Source organism: Thunnus albacares, chromosome 20 (assembly GCF_914725855.1).
Source record: "Thunnus albacares chromosome 20, fThuAlb1.1, whole genome shotgun sequence".
Taxonomy (NCBI): Eukaryota; Metazoa; Chordata; class Actinopteri; order Scombriformes; family Scombridae; genus Thunnus; species Thunnus albacares.
In genome coordinates, this window is record NC_058125.1 from 19,646,691 (window position 1) to 19,669,181 (window position 22,491).

The 22,491-nt window shown below is 39.7% G+C and overlaps 2 protein-coding genes across 4 annotated transcripts in view; both read right to left on the minus strand.

Moving 5' to 3' along the window:
* Positions 1 to 1,665, minus strand: part of kif19 (kinesin family member 19) — a 37,432-nt gene extending 35,767 nt beyond the window's left edge. The window contains exons 1-2 of one of the 2 annotated variants that reach the window (XM_044338563.1): positions 1,110 to 1,665; positions 979 to 1,022 (exon numbers count right to left, since the gene is read on the minus strand). In XM_044338563.1, coding sequence (XP_044194498.1) covers positions 979 to 1,017 — 39 coding nt within the window. In that variant the 5' untranslated portion in view covers positions 1,018 to 1,022; positions 1,110 to 1,665. Of the gene's footprint in view, positions 1 to 978 lie in introns of both variants that reach the window. The other variant, XM_044338562.1, reaches the window with a different exon arrangement.
* Positions 1,666 to 7,079: 5,414 nt separating this feature from the next.
* The window catches only part of ttyh2 (tweety family member 2), a 64,485-nt gene continuing 49,073 nt past the window's right edge, over positions 7,080 to 22,491 (minus strand). Inside the window, exons 6-14 of one of the 2 annotated variants that reach the window (XM_044338104.1) lie at positions 20,002 to 20,074; positions 15,840 to 15,909; positions 15,624 to 15,679; positions 13,209 to 13,301; positions 12,979 to 13,071; positions 12,438 to 12,580; positions 11,354 to 11,539; positions 11,181 to 11,259; positions 7,080 to 8,231 (exon numbers count right to left, since the gene is read on the minus strand). In XM_044338104.1, the coding sequence (XP_044194039.1) occupies positions 8,151 to 8,231; positions 11,181 to 11,259; positions 11,354 to 11,539; positions 12,438 to 12,580; positions 12,979 to 13,071; positions 13,209 to 13,301; positions 15,624 to 15,679; positions 15,840 to 15,909; positions 20,002 to 20,074 (874 nt within the window). In that variant the 3' untranslated portion in view covers positions 7,080 to 8,150. The other variant, XM_044338103.1, reaches the window with a different exon arrangement.

A 22,491-nucleotide genomic window follows, 5' to 3' on the forward strand; every position in this document is an offset into this window, starting at 1 on the left:
GTACCGTGGATGTAATAACTAGGTATAGGAAACGGATGGATGAACAGATTGACTGACGAAGCCTACCTGATAACTGTTACTTTCTCCTGCAACTAGCAGAAACAAATTAGACTGATGGCATTTTCCCACAATCAGCAATTACTCATTTCAAATTAAATACAGACCCTTGTAGTTTTAGAGGGTGAATAAGCCTTGTCTCCTGAACACTGAATAGCATTTGGGAGATATGGAACCACTAAACGAGTGAAACAGTATTATTACACTGCAATCCACTCATTCACGGCCACTCTTCTGTTAGTCTCTCTCTCCCTGCATAATTTCCCCTCCATGAAAACATCCAGAGATATTCATTCAGCAGAAAAGCTTTTAATGGGAGTAAAAAATGGGATGAAAAACAGACTATAACAATCAGGGTACTTATGTCTTACACCCAGAGGCTGGCATTATGGCCCAAAGCAATTAGTAGGAACAACTCTGATATACTGTTGAACACGTTGCAGCATGTAAAATGTGCCGCCTGTTTGGTGCTTTAAGTTGTGTAATTCTACTATTACGACAACTACTATTAATCATAGTAATAATAAGCCTCCCTGTGGTTCCATAAACGCACTAGAGGGAATAATAAGGTCCTCTATATGTCAGCACCCTGTAGAAAGTGTATTACATGGACAAGAGAGGCCAGGCAACTGAAACAGCCACTTCAATAATTCAGATATGGTTTACAGGACACAGTGCAGGTAGTGTAGGGCTTGGAAATCTAATGCAAAACAAACAAACATCTAAGTATGTTTGGAATTATTTTTAAAAAAGTACAACAACGACGTGGACATTTCTTTTCTTTTAAATTGAATTAACAGCAGACTGTGTTCTGACAAGTAAAGGGGACGTTTATCTGAGTAAAAAAAAGAAAGATATAGCCTACAACTTATATTTAGAATTCAAAAGAAAAAATAGGACAAGTGTGTAGTTTGCACTCACAGTTAGTTGGTGGTCCTTTGATTCTCCCGTGTCCTTCATGGTCACTTTCGGTTAGAGTGAGGGATAATGAGCGTTAACAGAAGACGGGACACTGGACCATCCTCACTGTCGGTACCTGCATGCCACCTCACCTCCTCTGAAAACACCTGCAGCGCGCCGCTACTACTCTGCACAAGCCCACCTCTCTTCAGGATAATAAGAGGAGCTACACAGCCGAGCTAAACAGCCTCACGTCGTCTCTTTTTTACTTCACGACCTCTTTCTCTTGTCTCGCTGTCGTCCCACGCTAGTGTCTCTTCCTCTCTCTGTCCTTCAAAAGTGCGTCGACTGTCCGCCGCTCCCCTCCCGTGCGTTTCCCCGTCAGCGGGTTAGAAACACGAAGAATGATTCATCTGGCTGCAGAGAGAGAGAGAGAGAGAGCGAGAGAGAGCGAGAGAGAGAGAGAGAGAGAGAGAGAGAGAGAGAGAGAGAGAGGCAGGTAACACCAGCAGCAGCCCACCTGCTACACTCACTTCCCCGTCTCCTCTCCCCGCTACCCTGCTGCTGCGGGTTTCCTCTCTCGCTCTGTGCGTGCGTGCGTGCGTGTATGTGTGTGTTTCTGGCTCTGACATAGGCTACTTTCGGGGAAATTCACACTTAAGACCAGTTTATTGGGGACGGCTTGTCCAGTTGGTTATGGTTAGGGTAAGTCTACAGGAAGTGAATGTAAGTCTATGCAATGTCCCCAAAAGTGACCTTGGACAACGTGTGTGTATGTGTGTGTGTGTTTGTGCGTCCTTGTGTACTTGAACGTTGTCCCTGGAGACCCCGGCAGCAGGTTTTGTATTCTTTATTGTGTACGATAATAGAAAATATTATGCCAGACATTTTTTTCTTCTGGTGTGTGTGTTATTTTTCTACATTTTTCTTTCGCAACATTTGTCAAGTAAAAGGTGAACAGATAAAATCTCAAGCTCTAGGCTAGGTCTTTTTTTTTTTTTTTTTTAACCCTTTTATAAAGTGTATCACATCAATCCAAAATATTCTAAAACACAGTATGTGTAAGGTGAAGGACTGTAGCTTTAGGCAGCCAGCAGCACTTCCTGCAACACTTTGCTGACATCTGCTGGAAGGATTAAAAATGACCTTATCGTGTCAAAACAACCTGTTGACTGCACACAGTCAAATCCAAAGATATTTAAAAACACACACACACAAAACATCTGATGTCTACCTTAGTCAGTTTTTTAGGCTCAATTCCGATTAGCTGTTAAAAGAAAATTAGTACAGTAGACAGAAACAGATCCACCATCAATTACAAACAAAGCAAAAGAAAACAATGAAATGAAAAATCAATATACTGAAATTCTTAACTCAAAGCTGAAGTATAAATTGTATAGCAAGCATGAAAACATAGTTTGTTCCTGGCACATTTTCATTGTTCATCATTGACTAAATAAATAAATAAAATCTGTGTTAAAGATACCTAAATGATGTGTTTATTAAAAACTGATTATTTGTTCATCAGATCAGATTAAATGTTCTGTGTTTAAATGATCAGAGATCCATATTTAAGAAAAATATCATTATAACACAACTGTGAGCAGAATATAGCTACAAGCGGCAATAAGCACATAATTTAACATACATTCATTGTACAACTTTTTAACCACAAGAGTTCACAACAGATGGAGACACAAACCAAGGCTGCCAGGCTGCATTTGAACAGGTGACTCTGTAGTCACAGGGGATGTGTTTAGACCACTAGACCACTAGGAGAGCACAGCTGTCACAGACAAAAAAAAGCCAATGGAAGTGGATAACTGAAACACTTAACAACTGTGGGATGAGAGAGTGACAGCTAGCACAGGTCCCCCCAGTATTGGACCCAGGACCACGTGGTTCATAGTCAGCAGCTTAACCCTGGACTACCGGCTCTGCTGGTGAACCAGCTGTCTTCAGTTTGCACAACCTCAACAGAGGTCTATGAGAATTAATGCAGCTGAAGTTCAAATATTCATTACAGATTTACAGATTAATAGCTGAAAGACTAATCACATGATCAACAAAGAAATGTTTTCTGATATTTTCATGACGTTTGATCACACATTTGGCAATTTAGGACATATTTGTACAGTACATATTATGCTAAAATATTTTATTGTCACTGCATCATAGATTTTCAACATATTTCAAAACTTTTTAGAACATTTTGTCTCCGGACTCTAAACAATCTGTGACTCAGTTTTGGTAGCATTTGAACAAATACTTTAGAAGATTTGAGAGTTAATTGATTATGCATATTTTGAAAAAAAAATAGTGAGGGAGTTAATAATTTAGCGTTAGTTGCAGTGAAGCAAAGTTTCTTCACATATTGCATGATGTCATGGATGATGTTCTGCAATAGGACTGACTGTTTGTCTCTTTTGTGTCATGTTTTGCCATTTCTTTGTCAACCAGGTCTTTCCATGTATTGTCGAAGTATGGGTCATTTGGGCATGAGTTTTCAAGGTGATTACGGAATAATATGGCTTTTTATTTATTGTCACTAATAATTGTGCCCAAGGATTTGAGTGGTGGTGTGTTATTTTTTGTCTCCATTAACGCTTATTTTTTTGCTAGAAAGTCTGGGGATTTGTGTCCTGGTTGAGTTTTTTGTAGAATGTGTTGCAGGTTTTCTGTTGGTGAGGGGTAAGTTGTATTTTAATAGTGCTTTGGAGTCTGGTTATTTCTGTTTTGGTGTGGGGTGATCTCTGAATTTGATGAATTCTCTTTGTAGTTTCATTTTATGGAAACAGGGCCACTGAGGGTTTTGTTCTAGGGCGACAGTAGACGCCGATGTCTGTGATAGGATGATGAGAGTGGATTTTTATTTTGGTTGCAACATATTTATTTCCTTTCAGTTCCTCTGATGAGAAGCTGAAATCATTTTCACCGTATTCACTGTTTTATTCTTATCAGCATTGCTACTCCTCCTCCATGTCCTGTCTGACATTCTTTTCTTATGATGTTGTAGTCAGGGATCTGAATTTGTGATTTGTTTGATAACAGTGTTTGAATTATCTAATATATCTATCTAATATTTATGTATAGAAAGGTGGTGAGAGGCAAAGGGTGTTAGAAAAAGCGAGATATATCACTCTTGTTGAGAATGATGGGGGGAGGGAGAGGTGGATTTTATGTATTGAAGTGTGTGTTTCCTGATGCTTTAAAGTACTTCTTCTATTTTCTTGTCATCCATGGTAAGTTTTTTGAGGTCATCACACAGATGGATGAGGTGGGTACCATCATTAGGGTGCAGGCTGGGGGGGGGGGGGGGGGGATCTCAGCCATCTTCTGGCTGAGAGTCTGGCATGTGGTGGCTTTTTGGCTGATAAGATCAGGTATGAGAGATAGACTAGACAGGTCTTGGAGGTGATGGAGTGTTCACCTGCGTAGTTGGCACACTTGGCTTCTCGCTTTTCCTTTGTGCAGGTTTTGTGGTGGTGATTTCCTCTGCATCTCAGGCATACAACTGGGTTGCTGTAGTTAATGGATATATGATTGAACTGTTGGCATTTGCAGCATTGATTGATGGTGGATGGAGCATGCGTACTCCACACTATACTGGTCCATGTAGAAGCCTTCATGGAGAAGGCCAGCGGCTTGGTCTTGGTTGATGAGGTGGATCTTGATGAATGTGGTTGGCTGCTGAGTGGATTTGCTTATAATTCTGAATATTCCTGAGATGCTGATGCCTTGTTTTTACAGTTCTTCTTTGACTTGTGCCTCTGTAATGTTTGTGTGAATGCCTTTGATGACCAGCAGTTTTGTAAGGGGTTTCAGACGGGGGCATAGAGTCATGTTTGTGCGCTAATCTGCATGTGAACTGAGCTCCATTAAATGCTCCCTCAGGCCATGATGAGAGTAAAGAGTTCAGGGAAGGAATATCCTTGGGGAAAATGAGAATGCAGCCATTTTTCATGTGGACCAGTTTTTGAAGTTGGGCTTGAGTCTTTGGATTTCCTTGAGGATGGATTGGTTGGTTGAGAGAGCTGTAATTCTCTATTACAGCAGATGTAAGGTGTTGATTTTCTGTTGACTCCTGTCTTGCTCTTTTCCTGGGATCTGTATTGAACGTTTGGTATTTGTACGTTTGTATTTACAGCTTCCGAGTAGCTGGCAGAAAGTGGTGGGAGGGGAGTGTGTGGGTCTTGTAGGGTCAGGTCCGTGGTGGATAAAGTGGATTGCATCTGTGTAGTGACATTGTTGAGCGGGGTGGATTGGGTGTATTTGCTGAGTTCAGCGAACAAGTGGTTGAATTGGTCAAAAATATTCTTGATGATGAAGTTGTCAGTTTTATCAGTGGTCAGAGGGGCTCGTTTCTTAGCAGGAGTGGATGGTTTTGAGTTTTAATTGGGTGCATTGACTGCTTGTTTATCAACTTTGGGAGGTTTGGATCATTTTATAGGTGGCAATGTTTTTTCTTTTATGGTTGGATTGGGTTCTGGAGGTACAATAGGATCCATTGTTTCCAATTTTTGAGGGGTGTTGGATAAAGCTGCATACTGCTGAATCATTTGGAAAATTAGGACTCTTTCTCTCTTGGGTGTTTTTTTTTTGTGTTTTGGGATCTGGCACTTTGTTTTTTTCCTTTGTGGTGGTTTTTAATTTGCTCCAAAAGCTGCAATCCATATTTATTTTCTTTCCAGTGCATTGGTTAGTTGTGCAGTTGCCTTGTTGTTTGCCTCAGGAGTGAAGGGACCCGACTAAGTGTGAAAGCGTGTGTGTATGTGTGTGTGTGTGTGTGTTTGGAAAGTGGGTGGGGGTAGGTGGCAGGCAAGGGATGCGTTAAGTGGGGTGTTGAATAAAATAATTTGTGAGTGTAATGAGGAGTGAGAAAAAAAGAAAGAAAGAAAGAAATCCCCTAGCTAGTTAGGCAGTTTGGCTGTATATAAGTTCTTAGTGAGCCAGAGAGACTTAACAATGCAAAAGTGCCGTGGTCACCATATTTGTTTATACCTCAATTGTGTCTGCTGTGTCTGCAGAGGAAACCAGGGAGGCCCTTTAAACCGTGGCTGGGATAGGCTTCACAAGGCTCCTGTGCAGACAGAAGTTACAGGCGCTGTGTATGGCATGTGCTTCCTGTGTCAGTTTGTTCAATTCGCCGCTGAATATCCAGGTATAAATCCAGGTATAAATCCATGCAGATGTAAGGAATCCATGTAGTGTGTAAGTCTGCTCAGTATCAGTATCTGAGAGGCTGCGTCTGACTGTGAACCCTTCATTCAGAGGAAGAGGAAGGCAGAAAGCTAATAGGTGTCTTAAATACCACAGCTTGATTGATAGGAAGGGAGGGGCTGGTAAACAGACAGGAGCTGCGTTCAAGAGCAGTTGGGGGAAATGTTTCCTAGTGTTCCCTATCACAAATGCAAACAGGAAAACAAGTTTGTTTCGGCAATCATACAATCCTTATAATTCCAAGAGCATTCCCTTAAAGATACAAAGATGATGCAAAAAGTGTGTAGGTTTTATAATATGATACAAGATATATACTAATTTGAGATAAGCTTTTGCCATTTTTAGACATTTTGTGAATAATTGATTAATCAGGACATAAGTAACAAATTAATGAATAATTTAAAATACAGAGAAAGTACTTTAAATGAATCTTTTTGACACATTAAGGCTGGATGTTGCTGATGCCTCTTATAAACTGTCACTTAAGTGCAGCCAAATTTGGACAATGATAATATTTTTTTTTAAAAACTCTCAAAATCAGTAGTCATTCACCATGTTCAAGTTGTTGTCTGTTTTTCTTCTTTTCAGTTTAAGACATAATGGGACATTTTAAATATCAATGTCTAGCTCACCAGTTGAATATCCTGTAACCAATGAAGCCTTAAAAAAAACTACATTTCTTATCTTGGCGGTAAGAAATGATGTTATGTGTATCGTTAATTACAAGTTATGGGTATAGATTACAGGTTCATGTCTTAAAAACATCTTTTGATTTATCTTGACTTAACGAGTACTGTCGATGACAGAAAAATGTAGCAGTATAGTTTGGTAAATTTAAGTACAGGTTGAAGAGATCCGGTCACATGATTTTCATGATGATTTTGCACCCAAAGGACACACAATTGTACTCAAAACTGGTTTATTCAACTCACAATTAGACCCCAAACTCTGGGGTCACACACAAAATTACGCACCACTCTGAGTGCCTGTACAGTGTAACATGCTGAAACAAACAACATAATCATTAATAAACAAAACTGCATTTATGTATTAAAACCCTACAGAAAACAATTATTGGACAGTTTGATCTGATGAAAATAATTACCTGAATATTCTCATTAATCATAGTTAGAGCAGCACAGCTTCCCAAGTAACGGTAGAAATTACTTTGTATTAGTTGAATTAGATATGCAGACAACATGAATTAATGACCCTTTATAAAATACAAAAAAAATAGTGATTCTATGTGACCGAGCCACAGAAAACTAGAAAAAATATATAAAAAAATGGCACATTGTTTGAAATAAAATCAAAATAGTACACATCAGAATGAGACGACAGTCTGTTATTGTACAACATATTTACAGAAGCCGTGGTCTCAAGGTTGCCTCGTCTCTGGAGATTTCAAAACATAAAGCTTCACTCGCAGGCGTGTATCTCTGTGTGTGTGTGTGTGAATGTAAATAAATTATACCTCAACCTCACCTCCTGCTGTGTGCTGCCAGTGCTGGGTTTGTGCTTCACAAATATCATGCATGAAGCATAATATATAGAAAATATGGCATGTTTACATCAGCTGTCATGTTCACATTTTTCTCTTTGGAGACCTGAATGTAAGTTGTCAAAAGTAATACACACACCTCAGCGTCAAAGCTTTGAAAGGTTGGAAAAGGAAAAAATATCTTTGAACAGGAGAGGCGGATAATTTAGAATACGGTAGTCTTTAAGATTAAGAGAGGTTAAATTCGACAGCCTGTGAAATGTTTTCCAACAGATGGCCTGGGGGCAGAAGAGTGTGATTAATCATTTATGAGCATACAACACATGGAGAACAGTACAGATATAGTTGCGTTGTCCTGAGTTCTGGACTAACGAGATGTTCGCTTTGATGCTTGCATGAACCACACACTCTTTTCGGGTTGTGTGTGCAATGCTGTTTTCCCTCCTCAGACAGATAAAGAAGAAGAAGAAGTCTATGCTTGGAAGTCGTTCCCAAAGTGTCTACTCTGTTCCTCCGTCATGGACAGATAGGTGGCCCTCATACTGGGGGAGTACTGTGAAGGAAAGACAAACACACAGACATATAAAGAGCATGTTAAAAGCGGAACTCTGTAAGCTAAAGGATGAGGTTTCATAGGTGTGGACTGAAGCCTAATTATCAGGTATGACGAAAGGAATTGTCATGAGGGGCTTAGAGGAACAGTCCACTGAAAATCTATCTTTTGAATATCAAATTCTCTTGTCTGTAGGATTGAAATGCGGCTCTGTAAAGACTGAAGCTTTGGACGGCAGCTGTAGGCAGCTTGGATTCACAACAGATACAATGAATTCCAGTCACGGTAGCATAAAAATATCCATCATGATCCACCTCTCTGCTGTTGATCCGTATGTTGAGAATGTTGGAGCTTCACCAATAATATCTCAATATGCTACTTGAACATAGAGAACTTCTGTCCCGAGTATGTTTCACCAGTTTTAATCACCTGATCTCCACACCCACCTGCACACCTGTTCCCCGCCTCATCAGCTACTCAGTATACATGTGTCCAAACTCATAATCCACACTGTAAATCCCACTGAGCTTCTTTCAAAAAAGGCAACATTTAAAATATACAACCATATACAACCTGTCCTCGTTCATGATGATTTGTATTGTTAATGTGTTATTATGTGGTCAAAAACCTTTTTGTGCAGTAACTAAGTCTCAATATACTCCTATTTTAAGGCAATAATCCACTATCCATATATCAAATAAATTATTCCGGTAACAATAAACAATTCAATTCTCAGGCATATGGAATAATATGCACAACAAAAAACTCAAGTCAATTTATAGTCAGATTAGGCTCTTGCAATAATAGACACTCAACAGTAAATTGAGATTTTGGCAATAATAATTTTCACTTTGATTAAAACACAATGCATTTTATTATGGGATTGTTAGCAGAAAGTAGTGTTCATGCCAAGAAGTCCATTGTAACGGCTGTGAATCCAAGCTGACTATAGTTGCTGTCTTTCACAAATGAGCAAGCTACAAACTTTTTTCAAGTGTTTGATGCTCAAAAAGTAGATTTTTGGCAGAGTATTCCTTTAATTCCTTTCTGTTAAACTGTCTCAGGGTGTATATAACAGATGTAACCTTCAGTTTATTCAAACAAATCAATCCCTTACTCATTAGCAACATTAACAGTAACTGTGACACCGCTCTAAATCAGTCCCGGATAAATTCAATTCTAGAGCACTATACATGACGCCTTATGGCAGTACAAGCTGTAGACTTGGATGATTGGAGCATGCACAGGGAGACTAAAACTGTGAGGAAATCCAAGGACGCAACTACAGTACCACCCTGTGAACACCAGGGGAAGACAAAACCCTCACTACAGACTGTCTGGAATGAGAACAACAGGTTGTGAGTTTTAAAAAAAAAAGCCATGCCAAACAGGAAAACTGCACAGGAACCAAACAAAGAGATGTGAAGTGAAGTGGGGGAGAGGTAAAAAGACGGAGATGCAACAGAGGAAAAGTGAGGCATGTAGTCCTGAGGAAGAGTTGAAAAGACTTACTCGGTTTCTATACTGCTGAGAGTATATCTCCAAAAGTTGATTAAAAAAAAGAGGAAATATAGAAATGAAAAGATACAAACAAACAAACACATGACAAACGAACAAACAAAAAATATATAAAAGAAGCTGTTAGCCGAAAACTACTGCATGGTGCTGCACAGTCGTAGTCATGAGGGAGAATTGAATTAGACATTACTTGCTGGTATTAGGAAAGAAGTCATAAGGCAAAGTGAAATCACATATTCTGGTTAAGTTGGAACAACACGCTGAAGTTAAATGAGAATGATGACTGACATAAAAGGAAGAACTTGATATTTTTCTTCATCATCTATAAACTCCACTAAAACTGTGGTGAGACTAACATGAACAGTAGAAAATATACTGATCTTTTAAAACTCTATGCATACCAATGAATAATATGCAATGTATCAGAAATAAATAATGCTTTTTTTTTTACAGGTTCTTTGCAATTTTGTACAAATTATGAGAAAAAAAGAAACTATATTTGGGTTCATACATTGTTGTTTCAGTGTGTAGTTTTGTGTGTCAAACTATATATTAGCATATTAACGAGCACATATCCTGTGTATCACCAAATTCCATAACCCTTTCAAAGAAATCTCCTACGAATTAACAGTTACACAGCAGCTACTTTAAGGAAATTATTATATAATTATATGCCAATATATCGTTTGACACACAAAACTACACACTAAAAACTAGAAGTATGTTCTGTCAGTTAAAGAATTGTTAAGTATATAAATAATTTTTTAAGATTTTTTGCAAATTAACAACTACATATGAACCCAGATATAATGATACCTGCTGAATGCATTTAACTGCTGTATTTCGTCACCCACTTGTGCCTTGTGCATGTTATAAAGAGGCTGCGCCCAATGAAAATTTAATCAAAAATGTTTCTATTTCTGTCTCCCTACATGACAGGAGAAAAGTGACCCAGTGGGGGACGAATTTATTCAATGAGGAAGAAAAGCTTTAGTGTCAACAATGAGCGAGCTAGGGTTAAAACCTGTGTCACTTTCTCCTGGGAATATGGCCTATGAGAAGCTAAATGATGTTCACTCCATGATTAAATATTAACTACATTACTTCTCCTCTTCTTGCTTTGGTACTGTAAGTCACCCTCCTATAAGTTATGGAGGGCAGTAAAAAGGCACAGTGTACAACTATACACTATCTCATTAAATACCTTTTAAGAATCTTTTAAAGAGATGTTGAATATGTCTTAACATTTCAGTTATGTAAAGGTGATATTTAAGGAAGGAAGTGAGTCACTGAATAAAGAAAATTCATAATCAGTAGCTATTTATAAATATAAATAAAATTGCTCCCTGTGCTTTAAAAGTGAAATCTGGCTGGTTAGCTCAGAGGGAAGTGACATCATAGGAAGGACTTGGCCTCTGGGACCCAACGCACCGAGGGTGGAGGAGAGCCTCGTCCTATCAGAGGCACATTCTCGTACCGCGGATTTCCCCCGAACAGAGCTGTCTGGTTCCTGAGGAGAGAATAAAAGGAGCCACTCAGAAGCTGAAGGAACTGCGAGCACTTGAAATCCCAGTTTGCTCCGCGCATTATTTCCTTTCACTCACATGTACTCAGACATTGGGGCGTTTGAGACAGCTGGGGCAGGCGGGTGAAGGCTGTTCTGGCTGCCCATGCTGCTGCTGTAGCTGCAGAAGCTGTGCATGTTGGTGTGGTTGGGGTTCTGGGAGCCTATCCTCCTCACCCGAGGGTTGAATGGGTCCTCCTCGTCGATGTCGTCATAATCTCGTTCCCTGGAGGCAGAGTGAAATGTCAGCGAGGTCAACAAGTTTGACCTATGTACGCTTGAACCAGTGTTTTGAATGTTAGTAGCGCCTATGCATTACATTTCTGCTGACCACGTCCAAAAGTATGCCGTAAAGGTTTTAGCTTAATTTCCAACCTTCTAGGAAGCCTTTTGTTACTTTGGTACTATAAAAATATCTACCTAGAGGTACTTTAAACCTAAAATAATTGATTTTTTTGGCCACTTGCGGGCAGCGGAAATAAGCTGTGAATGCAAAAACTGACAAATTATCACCTTTGAGGTTGATATGGCAAACCTGTTGCTTATTGACGCTGTTTTTGTGAAACAGCTGATGTGAATTTAGTTGTTTCTTGCATTAAAAATGTTTCTCCATGCCAGCAGATTCTCACACCTTGTTTGACAGACCACTGCTGAATGCATCCACATGGAGTGTTTTCATGATGATAATGTAACTGAAGGTGATAATTTGCTCACCGTGATGAATTACCTTAATGTTCATTGTTAATGTTGATAGTGTACTGAAATGGGACAAAAACGCCTGCTTGAAAGACAGGAAAACAATCTAAAACCTTATGGTATGCTTTGTTAAATATGGAGCTGTAATATAAAGTATGTTTGAAAGGTTAAAATCAGCGGTATGGCCCTTTAAGTGGAGAAGAGTAACTAATGTTTCAGATGAAAGGAGCATATTGTATGTCTCATTATGCTCACACAATTGAATTTGTATTTGTAGCAAAACATCTGGGCTCTTGGGCCAAACAGAGAAAATATTCACAAACATGCAGCAGTTGGCTCATACAGTACATTTGGTGCTGCATAGAGATGTTTCCAGGATGAGGAAATGAGGGCACTCAGGCAGGCAGACGAGCAAAGAACGAACTGACCTGCAGGCAATTTGTCTCCATGCCCTGGGAATGGCACACAGCATCACAGTGAAGGCACAGGCTGCCAGGATGGAGAAGAGGCAGAGGTAGAGCACACCCTCCACCCCGTCGTAGCACACCCCCACCATCGCATCCAGGTAGTCCTAAAGAGGTCAAACACGTAAACAAGGCAAATGAACAAACATTTTGCTTGTATAAGCAGGCTCTTGCTGTCATATATGAATTTGTAGTAGACAAAATTAAGCAAGTGTGTGTTGTCTCCAGGAAGACATATTCTTAATTCACGTCATGCACATTCGGTGGGACTTCCAGCATTATTAGTGTAAACCGCACTGCAGTCACACAATGCGAGTGAAGACAGTGCAGGAAATTCACACGTTAATAAGGGAGCAAAGCTTAGAGAAGTTGATCTCGTTAAATTTCAAACTCCGCTCTGCTGCCAGCTCAGTTTCAGTTTCATGATGAAATCCTGCGTGGCCACTTACTCTCCTGTTGACCTAGTTGTGCTACTGTGATGCCAATTAGGATGCAGTGAACGAACCTTGTTGAGCCCCCTGCAGTCCAGCAGGGCGGTCAGCTGGTGCAGGCTGGCCTCTGAGGAGTTGAGCAAATGCTGGATACCCAGTAGGTCTCTCTGTGGAGAGGTCACCATATCACTGAAACATACTCCAGCACTTATTTACACGAGAATGTCCTTTTACTGCTACTCCTATAACCACTTGACTACCTTTTACTACAGGATGTAGCTTGGTATGTGTGTGTGTGTGATACCTCAGCTGTAGGGAACAGAGGCACAGCAAACTGCAGCAGACCCTGGATCTGGATCTGCATGGTGGTCAGGGACCTCTGGAAGATGGTCAGAGGCTGTAAACAAGAAAGTAAGTTGAAATGCACACAGAGTAAAAAGAATGCAAATGAGGAGTAAACATTGATCTTAGGGGAAGCATTTTAATTAGTCTGAGTCTGCACACAGCGTAGAAAATCGAGGCTCCCAAGGCTGTTTAATGTAGCTACTGTAAAATGATAAAAGTGACTCTAGTGACAAGATGTACAAGTTGTGTCCTTCCACAAACTGAAAACACATGGATGAAAGCAGAACAGCCTGCATAATGGATTTTATTTTTTATATAATTTCATTTGTTGGTTTATTTAACAGGAATGATGCAGATTGATCAATAAAATAACAACAACATGGGAGCCAGAGTTAGCCTTGAAAGCAAATAAAATGCCCTGAAATCATATAAGAATGGACATTTAAGGAACATAGCAACAAAACAAAACAAAACGCAACTACTAATGGGCCAAAAAAGTGAACAAATACTGTTTTTTTTGGTCGGCCATGGCTGAATAATTCAACACTCACTGATATAAAATATTCTATGATTACATTACAACATGTACTTTGAGTCTCCCATTGTGGGCTTGTAGGTTTTTGTTCTTACCAGCAGGGGGCAAAATAAGCCTCCCCATTCAACATGAAATAACTGGATAATCACATCCCACCTGAAAGACAGCACCTTCTGCATCTTGCCCTTTTTTTTTTTTTAATTAACATTCAAGCATAACCATAAATGAAATAATCTGTCACATTTCCAAAGTAAATTTGTATCTTCACAGTCACCCAACCTAACAAGAGAAGCCTGCAAACCCCTGGCCTGTGGCAGAATGTTAAATTGAAAAAGGATATGGTCAATTACGTCAACCATCCATAAATGTAATTACTTTCCTCTGATCTGACTTTTTTTTTTTTCTTCCCGGATGTGCATCAGTGCCATGACAGTCTGTGATCAAACTGCTCTCTGCTGCAAAATCAGATTTGGCTTTTTTACCTTAGCCTGGGTGAGCTTGTTCTAAGCCTAATAAAGCAAAAATAGGACAGAGCAAGGAGCTGGAGGAGGACAAAAAAAAAGAAAAGCAGAAGAAATGATAATAAGAATAGGAAAAAAAAAGCTGCGGCAAGAAGCAGAGTTGACGCAGGAATGATGCCCTGAGCAAGGAAACACAAGGGCACAGAGGGTAGAACTGCAAGGCACTGTTGCTGCTCAGGCTGAGAAACACAGAGAGAGAGAGAGAGTGTTTGTATGTTTGCCAATCAGTGTGAATTCCTGTATCTGCCAGCTTGCTTGTGAACTTTGCACCTGTTGGGTATCTGTGTGGCAGAGAAAGGAGTGCTGACTTTGTTTACCAGGCAAGGTGACGGTTGCCTGCCCTCCGTAGCTGTGTGCTCTTGTTATCCTCGGGGCATGTCTACGAGAGCCAGATAATAAGATCTGAGCTCCGCTGGGTCAGAGCTCACAGAAATTGACTTTACCGCTGCCTTGATGTCAGCGGCGAAGTCAGTGATGTGACCCACAATTCCTACTCTGCTTCTCTGAAGAGTAACCTCACAGAACCTCAGAGGAGACGTAGGAGCCTTCATCTTGGCAGCTTTGTATCACTTTGGCATGTTTTGCCTTGTTTGCTTGATACACGCCAAAGACTGAAGAAAAGCAGGCAGAGAGAGAGAGATAGGAAAAATAATGGTGACAGACCAGGAGATAGTGTAGTGTTGGATGCTTTGCAGTTTTATAACTGTTGAAAGAACGGTTTTATGCCATAGCTAGGATTTTAAAAACACTGAGGTCCCTCAAATGCAACCCACCACCCATTAACTGTTCATTTATAGTTTAAAATTTTCGGAAATTGTATTTTTTTTTCTTCACACCACCAGGTATAAAACTCTGGAAGAGAAATTCTCTTTTATAAGGTTTAGTATTGAACCGTAATACATTCTGACCAAAATACGTGTGTAGAATCAAGTATCAAAAACTGTAAATTATCAAAGGTTGTATTGAATGCTTGGTTAGATTTATGTAATTAGATATTTCCTAATTTAAAATCAGGAAACTTTTCTACCTTAAGATTAACTTTAATGTGGGCGTATGAAAAAAGTGAAGTAGTGCATAGGCTCCGATATCTCTCTATCCGAAATGTTTTATTTATGTATTTGGTTTCCCTAAAAGAACTCAAATTATTGTGTATGACAGTCTAGAAAATACTCATTTTTCAAACAAATTTACTGCACTTTTAAATGATATGTAACCGTGCTTTTCCCTGCAAATCACCAACTTAATGCTCACTATGTCCCATCGCTGAAGATTCAGCAGGAGTTCAGCAAAGCATCCTAAAGTTTGACACATAACATACCTGCTGGAAGGGGTTGGAGAGAGTCTGGTTGCAGTAAAGGTAGTAATGAACAATATCTGTGAAAAAGCAAAAAGACAAACAGGGGAAGAAGTTGATTAAATGCATTTGGAGCCGTCATTTTTTACTTAACTACAACACTATTCTTGTCATGGCCACAGTTTAATGCTTTTGTAATTACAACTCCACTCAAGCAGGATTATTAATGCTGGAGCTTACCAGTACCGATGATACCCTTTGTCTGACTCATGAGGTACTTGTCGGGGGCTATACAGAAATCACTTGTGCCCTGAAATAAAACAGGAGACGTGTGAGAGCGGCGAACAGAAAACAAAGACACAGTTGAAAAGAATGAACGGTTCTTGAACTGCAAAGGAAAAAAGAAATCCATTAGGAACAGAGTGTCAAATACCAAGTACTCTATGTGACGATAATATTTCATTAACACCTCGGAAAGTCTTTTTGACAAAGCTGAATAACAATGATGACCATCATCTTTATCACTTTTTGACACAAAAGGGAAAATAAAGAGGATGGGCTGTGTTTTCTAATCCACTTTAACACGACTAGACAGGAATACTTTTCAGTTCTGTCACTCACAATCACTTTCACCTCACCACACAGTGCTAACAAGAAACCTGCCTTGGTAAAATAACAAAAGTGAAGAGCGGTGGTCTCCTCCAAACTGTGCTGTCTGAATGCTAAATGTCCCCCGGGCTCAGGGCAAAACACACTGTATGTAGCTTAACCCTCTCCAGGGGCTACGCTAATGAGCCTCACACACACACACACACACACACAGATGAGATAAAGTGAGCCGAGTTCCTCAGCAAACCCAGGCCAGTTTATTAAAAACAAGGGATACCAAGTAGCTCTGCAATTCAGGGGCAAGTTTGTTAGAATTCCTGAAGGGAAAACAGTGATTCTCTGAGACTACCCGCTGTCTGTAATTAAGAGTTCTGCGAAGGGGTGCATTCATTAAACCTTCATTTATTGTGTACTCACTAATCTAACTGTAGCTTACACACACACACACACATTTTGAAGATTCCCATGTAGACAACCAAACATCTGCAGTCAGTCAAGCCAAATAATATATCCGCCATACACATACTTGTAAGCACAAAGAAGATCCTCAGAAATAAATACAAGTACACTGTCTGCACTCTGGTGGATGTCTGACATCATTATAGCACAACAGCAAAACTTGTTCTCATTATAAGTGGGATGCAGCACTCTGGCTGCAGCGGCAAATAGATTGCAGTTTGGAACTGAGTTCAAACCCTAAATAAGGGTGGAGGAGGTCAGTGACAGACTGATGGCAGTGGTTACCTGCTGTACAGGTGCTCCAGTTCCCTTCAACAGTCTCAATGTGAAGATTTGCCCGTTTTATTTTAGCCCTGCAAAGGACTGTTGACCTGTCTGATGATAACTACATTCTGCAGCACCAGCAAGACCCTGGTGAAATGACTAAAAAGTAAAAAGTAACATGGATGACTGGTGTTTATCATAGACATAGAGAACTACATCCATGATGTTTATATCATACTTCGAGTTTTACTGAAATAACAGAAAATAAATGAAAATCATCAAAGAAATTCGAGCTTCAGCTAAAGCTAAATCTTTCAAAATTATTCAAGGTAGGGCTGCGACTGACTATTATTTTCATTATCGATTGAAAATGGCGATAAATGTCAATCATAGTTTCCCACAGCCCAAGATAACGTCCTCAAATGTCTTTTGTACCGACCGACAGTCCACAACTCAAAGACAAAAATACTCACATTTGAGAAGCTGGAATCAGAGAACTTTTTCTTAAAATGACTTAAAACGATGAATTGATTATCAAAATAGTTGGCGATTCATTTAATAGTTGGCTACTAATCAATTAATCAACTAATCGTTGCAGCTCTAATTTAACATACCACATTGGGTTTTGTTTTCTTACACAGTATTAGGGCTTAAACAAGATGATTAATCTGTTATTCCATTGTTAGAAAATTAATGAATGTGCGTAAGTCATTTATCAAGCGAGTGGAGATGTAGAACAAGGGGAGAGTTTTAAGCTGAAACACATCTAACTCTGGTCAGTCAGCTTGCCATGAAATGTAGTACAGATATTTTTAATCTCCAGATGATTATGTCAAATGACTGGTGACCCTCTGACTGTTTGTCAAGCACCACTTTCAGGTCAAAGTTTCCCCTTGACTTTGGTCCATGACAAGGGGTCTGAAATACTAATAGGCAGATTTCCATAAACTTTGCTTTAGATATCCATCGTCTGCAAGGGATGAATATTTCTGGTGACCTTATCATTACTCTACTGCATCCCCCCCCAGGCAACAGTTTCTGTTTTTACACAGAAAATATCAACACATACTGGGCAGATAAGCGTGTATGTATTGGCTGTTCAGAGGATCTCTGTCCATTTTAGTCACATGTCGACTTTTCCTCCAGTGCTACCCTTGGGCAATTTTTTTACACAAGTAAACTACAAGCTGGATTGCCATGAAATTTGCTGTGGAATCCTTTTGATTTTGGTGATCCCGCGGCCTTTGCCCTATTGCCACTCTTCCACTATTTCCATTTGCAGAAAACATATATGTGCAAATACCCTGTGACAGTCAGGGGGTCTCAGTGCTGTAGGCGATATTACAAAACAGAAGAAGAAGCACATGTCAGCCATTAGATCCAAGTAGCTATACTTAGATCTAAGAGCAACTAAGAACAAAAGCGGTTGTGTTTTTTTTATTGGTTTATTTGTTCTGTGATAAAAGGAGTGTTTAAGGACTTTCCTCAAGATAAATAAAGAATTTTTATTTTTTATATGAATTAGTTCACATTCACATTTTTTACTGGATGTTTTAAATATGCAGAGGCGATATGCAAATTGCATTCAAATGCTGTAAATGATTTGCTGTTTTAAAAACAATCAACGATTTAAGTTACATAAAATAAACCTTACTGTGTAGATAAACAGAAAATAATTAGGCACATTGTTGAGACAACCCTAGAATTTCATTTTGAGATTTTCAGAAGGTCAGAGCTGTCAATTCAGGGGTCCCAGACCCCCCAAGAAGCCCTGTATTTTTCACACTGCATACTGTGATAAGCAGACTGACCCACAATACAAAAATGTTCACTCTGTCCTACATTTTTGTATTGTGGGTGTTTATTGAACGGCGTCTACAAGGGCTGCTTGCACAATCTTGGTTTTCCTGTGTGTCATGGCACTCGTATCAAAGGAATCTACCCGGATTTCAACCATTGATCCAGCCAAAATAGACCACAGAGGCTGGAGACAAACTGGTAGATATAAAAGGAAGATGGAACCGGAGACTAACGAGTTGTAACTGATTGCGCCTCCTGCTGCTTTCTACCCGATGCTCATTATCTCCAGCTCTAATTCACACATGTTAACAATTCTCTACGGCCCCCCGAGTCAAAACAGGAGATCCAACAACAAACCTGAGAAAAATAGCACACATGCCTCAGGCAGGTGAGTCAAACGCCAGCGCTCATCCATCTGATATGAATTCTTCCAAATGTATCTCTATTTTCACATATCACTCCCCTCTAGGCATTCAAACATTTGTGTGGCTTTTTTTTTTTTTTGCCGTGGGAACGTAAAAGAGAAAAACATTGAAATTATTCAATTATTCATTATGATTTACAAGCTGCAATTGGATTCCGGTTGTCATAATCTTTGACTTTGTATAACGATGCCTGCAAGGTGTGGGTTTGGGATTTTGTTCTTTTGTTAGGCTATTTTTAGCGATGTGCTGTTTGACGGTAGAGATCAAAAGCTCATGAAGTGACAGATAGACAAACTATGATCAGAAGAATTTGAGAATGGGCAGTGAGGAGGTGCTAAAAGCTTTTTAGATGACACTGCCTGGCTCTAAGGGCTCTTTCTAGCTCAGTCACATTTTACAGAGAATGATTTAAACTTAGGCTAAAATATTATGTTTTGCATAAAAAGGCTCCATTTAAATGCATTTTTTTGCATGCAGCCATATGCATATTTTCATGAAACAGGTGCATATTTGTACATAAGACTGCATAGTATGTGGAAAAACCTTTAGCTAATAACAACTGTTACCCCTCCTCATTGTCTGACACACTACAGAATTTTAATTAACATAAACATGCACATACTGTATATGCACATAAGAAAATGTGGCAGTGCATGCATGCAATGTGTTATCATCTCTTCTCCCAAACCCCATACATTAAAAGACTATTTTTCAAGTGCAGTGTGTGTGTAGCTTAAGCAATTTATCACAACTGTCAAGCATGATAAGAATTGATTGTAGACCAGTATGCCAGTTTATATTGGGGCAAGCCGGTCAGTCAGAGGAGTAGAAGTGAAGCAGCTCACCACAGCAGTGGCCAGGTCAGCTCCCAGAGAAGTCCAGCTTAGGACCAGCGTCAGCACTCCAAACACCATCATCCTGCAGGGACACAACGCCACAGAAAGGTCACAGTGCAACTCGGTACAAAAAAAAATTGTTTATTTGTTGAATCAAATGTAGATTAACTGAAGCCTCAACAGCCAGTTTGTTCCCAGGAACAGATGCAGCCTGCTGTAGGATTTCACAAAGATGGATTGGTAAAGCTTGCCATTTATCCTAATGAAGTAAAGCTTGCCATTTGTCCAACTGAAACACAAAGATGAATGTTTTACAACACTTGTCCTGTTTTGCAGTAAGTTATTTCTGATAATGTGTATTGATTACATCTGTATATTATTCCTTTCTTAAATCAAACCATTAGAAAACTGTGAGAATACCAAAGGTTTGTCATTTAAACCTGCACACAAACATACAAACATAACAGACATATTATCCTCTTTTAAGTTGATATGCAGAACTTGTTGGAAAACAGCTGCTTATTTTCAAATCCAGCAGACACTGAGTAATGTTAGCATTAATTTGAGGTCATGTTTGTGTCCATCTAATAAATCTAAGGCCAATATTCGCTCTCATTTTGGCTCTTTTCGCCTGTTAGTCGTTAACTTTGTTTGTTTTTTTGGGGGCTTTTTCGCTGAAAATGGCTACCTCCTGTGGTCAAAAAAGATGCTGATGAGGGCAGGGAGAAAGTGAACCAACTCTGAAAAGTTGCCAGCCAGAAAACCAAAACAGTGAGTAAAAAGAGGCTTTAAAGTCCCGTAGAGATGAGGGGAACATCAGAATTGGGTGAAAATTCTCTTTGAAAATAGTTATGTGACTGTAAAAATGTTGATTACATTTGCTTTAAGTTGGTCTGTTCATAAGACATGAGGAATAAATGGCTTGATGTACAATGCAGGACAACATCTATAGTATATACAGATGACAGATGTGTGGACAATCTCAAAACAAAACCAAAAAAAGTGGAATTTTGCAGAGTTAATTATGTTATCAGCAGTCTACAGAGGGAGTACAGTGACGCAAATGGAACTGTTTTTATAACGGCTTCTGCTATTGAAAGGAAACAGCATGAGCCCCAAGGGGCAGGAGTGGTGATCTCATTGGCCTGTCATCAACAGAAAAGGTCAGAGGTCATGTTTATTTCTGTGGGAGTTGATTTTGCGGCCTCAACATACTGTACAGCTGCAGTGACATGGCTTTATGAATGGAGAAGCAAGCATCAGAGCATGTCCGCTCCGTTGGCCTACATTCGATTACAGCCCCCTGGGTGGATGGCTGTTCCCTGCACCCATGAGGACACAGAAATGTGGTTTTGTTTTACAGAGGGCTCCCTCCCTGATGATCTCATGGTATCTGAAAATGACATCAGAGACATGTGACTAAAAGGCGGTAGAGACTGAGTATGTATTTCTGCATATAGGGGCAATGATATGCCTGTATGTGTGTGTATACTACAAGATACAATAAGATCAATACCCATTAAAAGATAAACACTTGTCCTATTAAAGATCAGCTTTCATTATATGAAATAATCTCCAGAAAATCCAATAAGCTCCTGTTTTCTTTGACCACTGTGGCACTTTCCCAATATTCCTCTTTCAGCATATCACCAGTGTTTAAATATAATTTGGATATGCATGTCAAGGCCAAGTACCAGCCTGTTCATCTTTCAACAGCTCCCCAGTTAATCCAATTCACAATGTGCTGAGGAGATACTGAATGCCCTACGTTGAACTTACAAGCCACCACTTAAGTCCTTCTTCCTTTATCTTTTTTCTATTTCTTACTCTCTCTCTCTCCCATAGCCCTCTCTCCCCTATCATTTCTCTGCCTTCTGCCTCTTGCTTTATCAGTTTTTCTCTTGTAGGATGTCTCCCACCTTCTCTCTGATACAGAGCCCTCACCCAGCCCTGACACTTAACAACACAGGAGAGAGAACAAGGCTTCACAGAGTAATCTTGATTTGAAATTGAAAAACAGAAGAGATACAAAAATTGTTCTACTGTCTTGTCTACAGTAATGTGTAATGAAAGTTCCTCTTTCAATTTAGTCTGATTATTAGTTGTTTGAATGTGTCTGTTGCCTGGATCCAGATCTTTTAATCCACCGACTGATTCTGGTTTGGCATCATGACACGAAATAGCAGTTTCTCGGTTGAAAAAGCAATCGATCCAATGAGCGCCATGGGGGAGACTAATGATTAGCCAATCAGTGCCGCGTTGTGAAGCGTTGTCAAGCTGTGCGCCGAAACCAAGGAGGAATAAAATATGAATCAAGATTCTGTTACTGCATTACCTATTTCTTGCCTCAAATGTCATCAGAAACATATTTTAGTGCACTGTTTAGCTGTAATATGAGAAAGTTTGTGACCCGGCTGCCATGTTGAAAACGGACAAACCAAAAGCCCCACCCAACTGGCCAGTATGTCACCCATCACGTCACAACATAACTGTCATAAA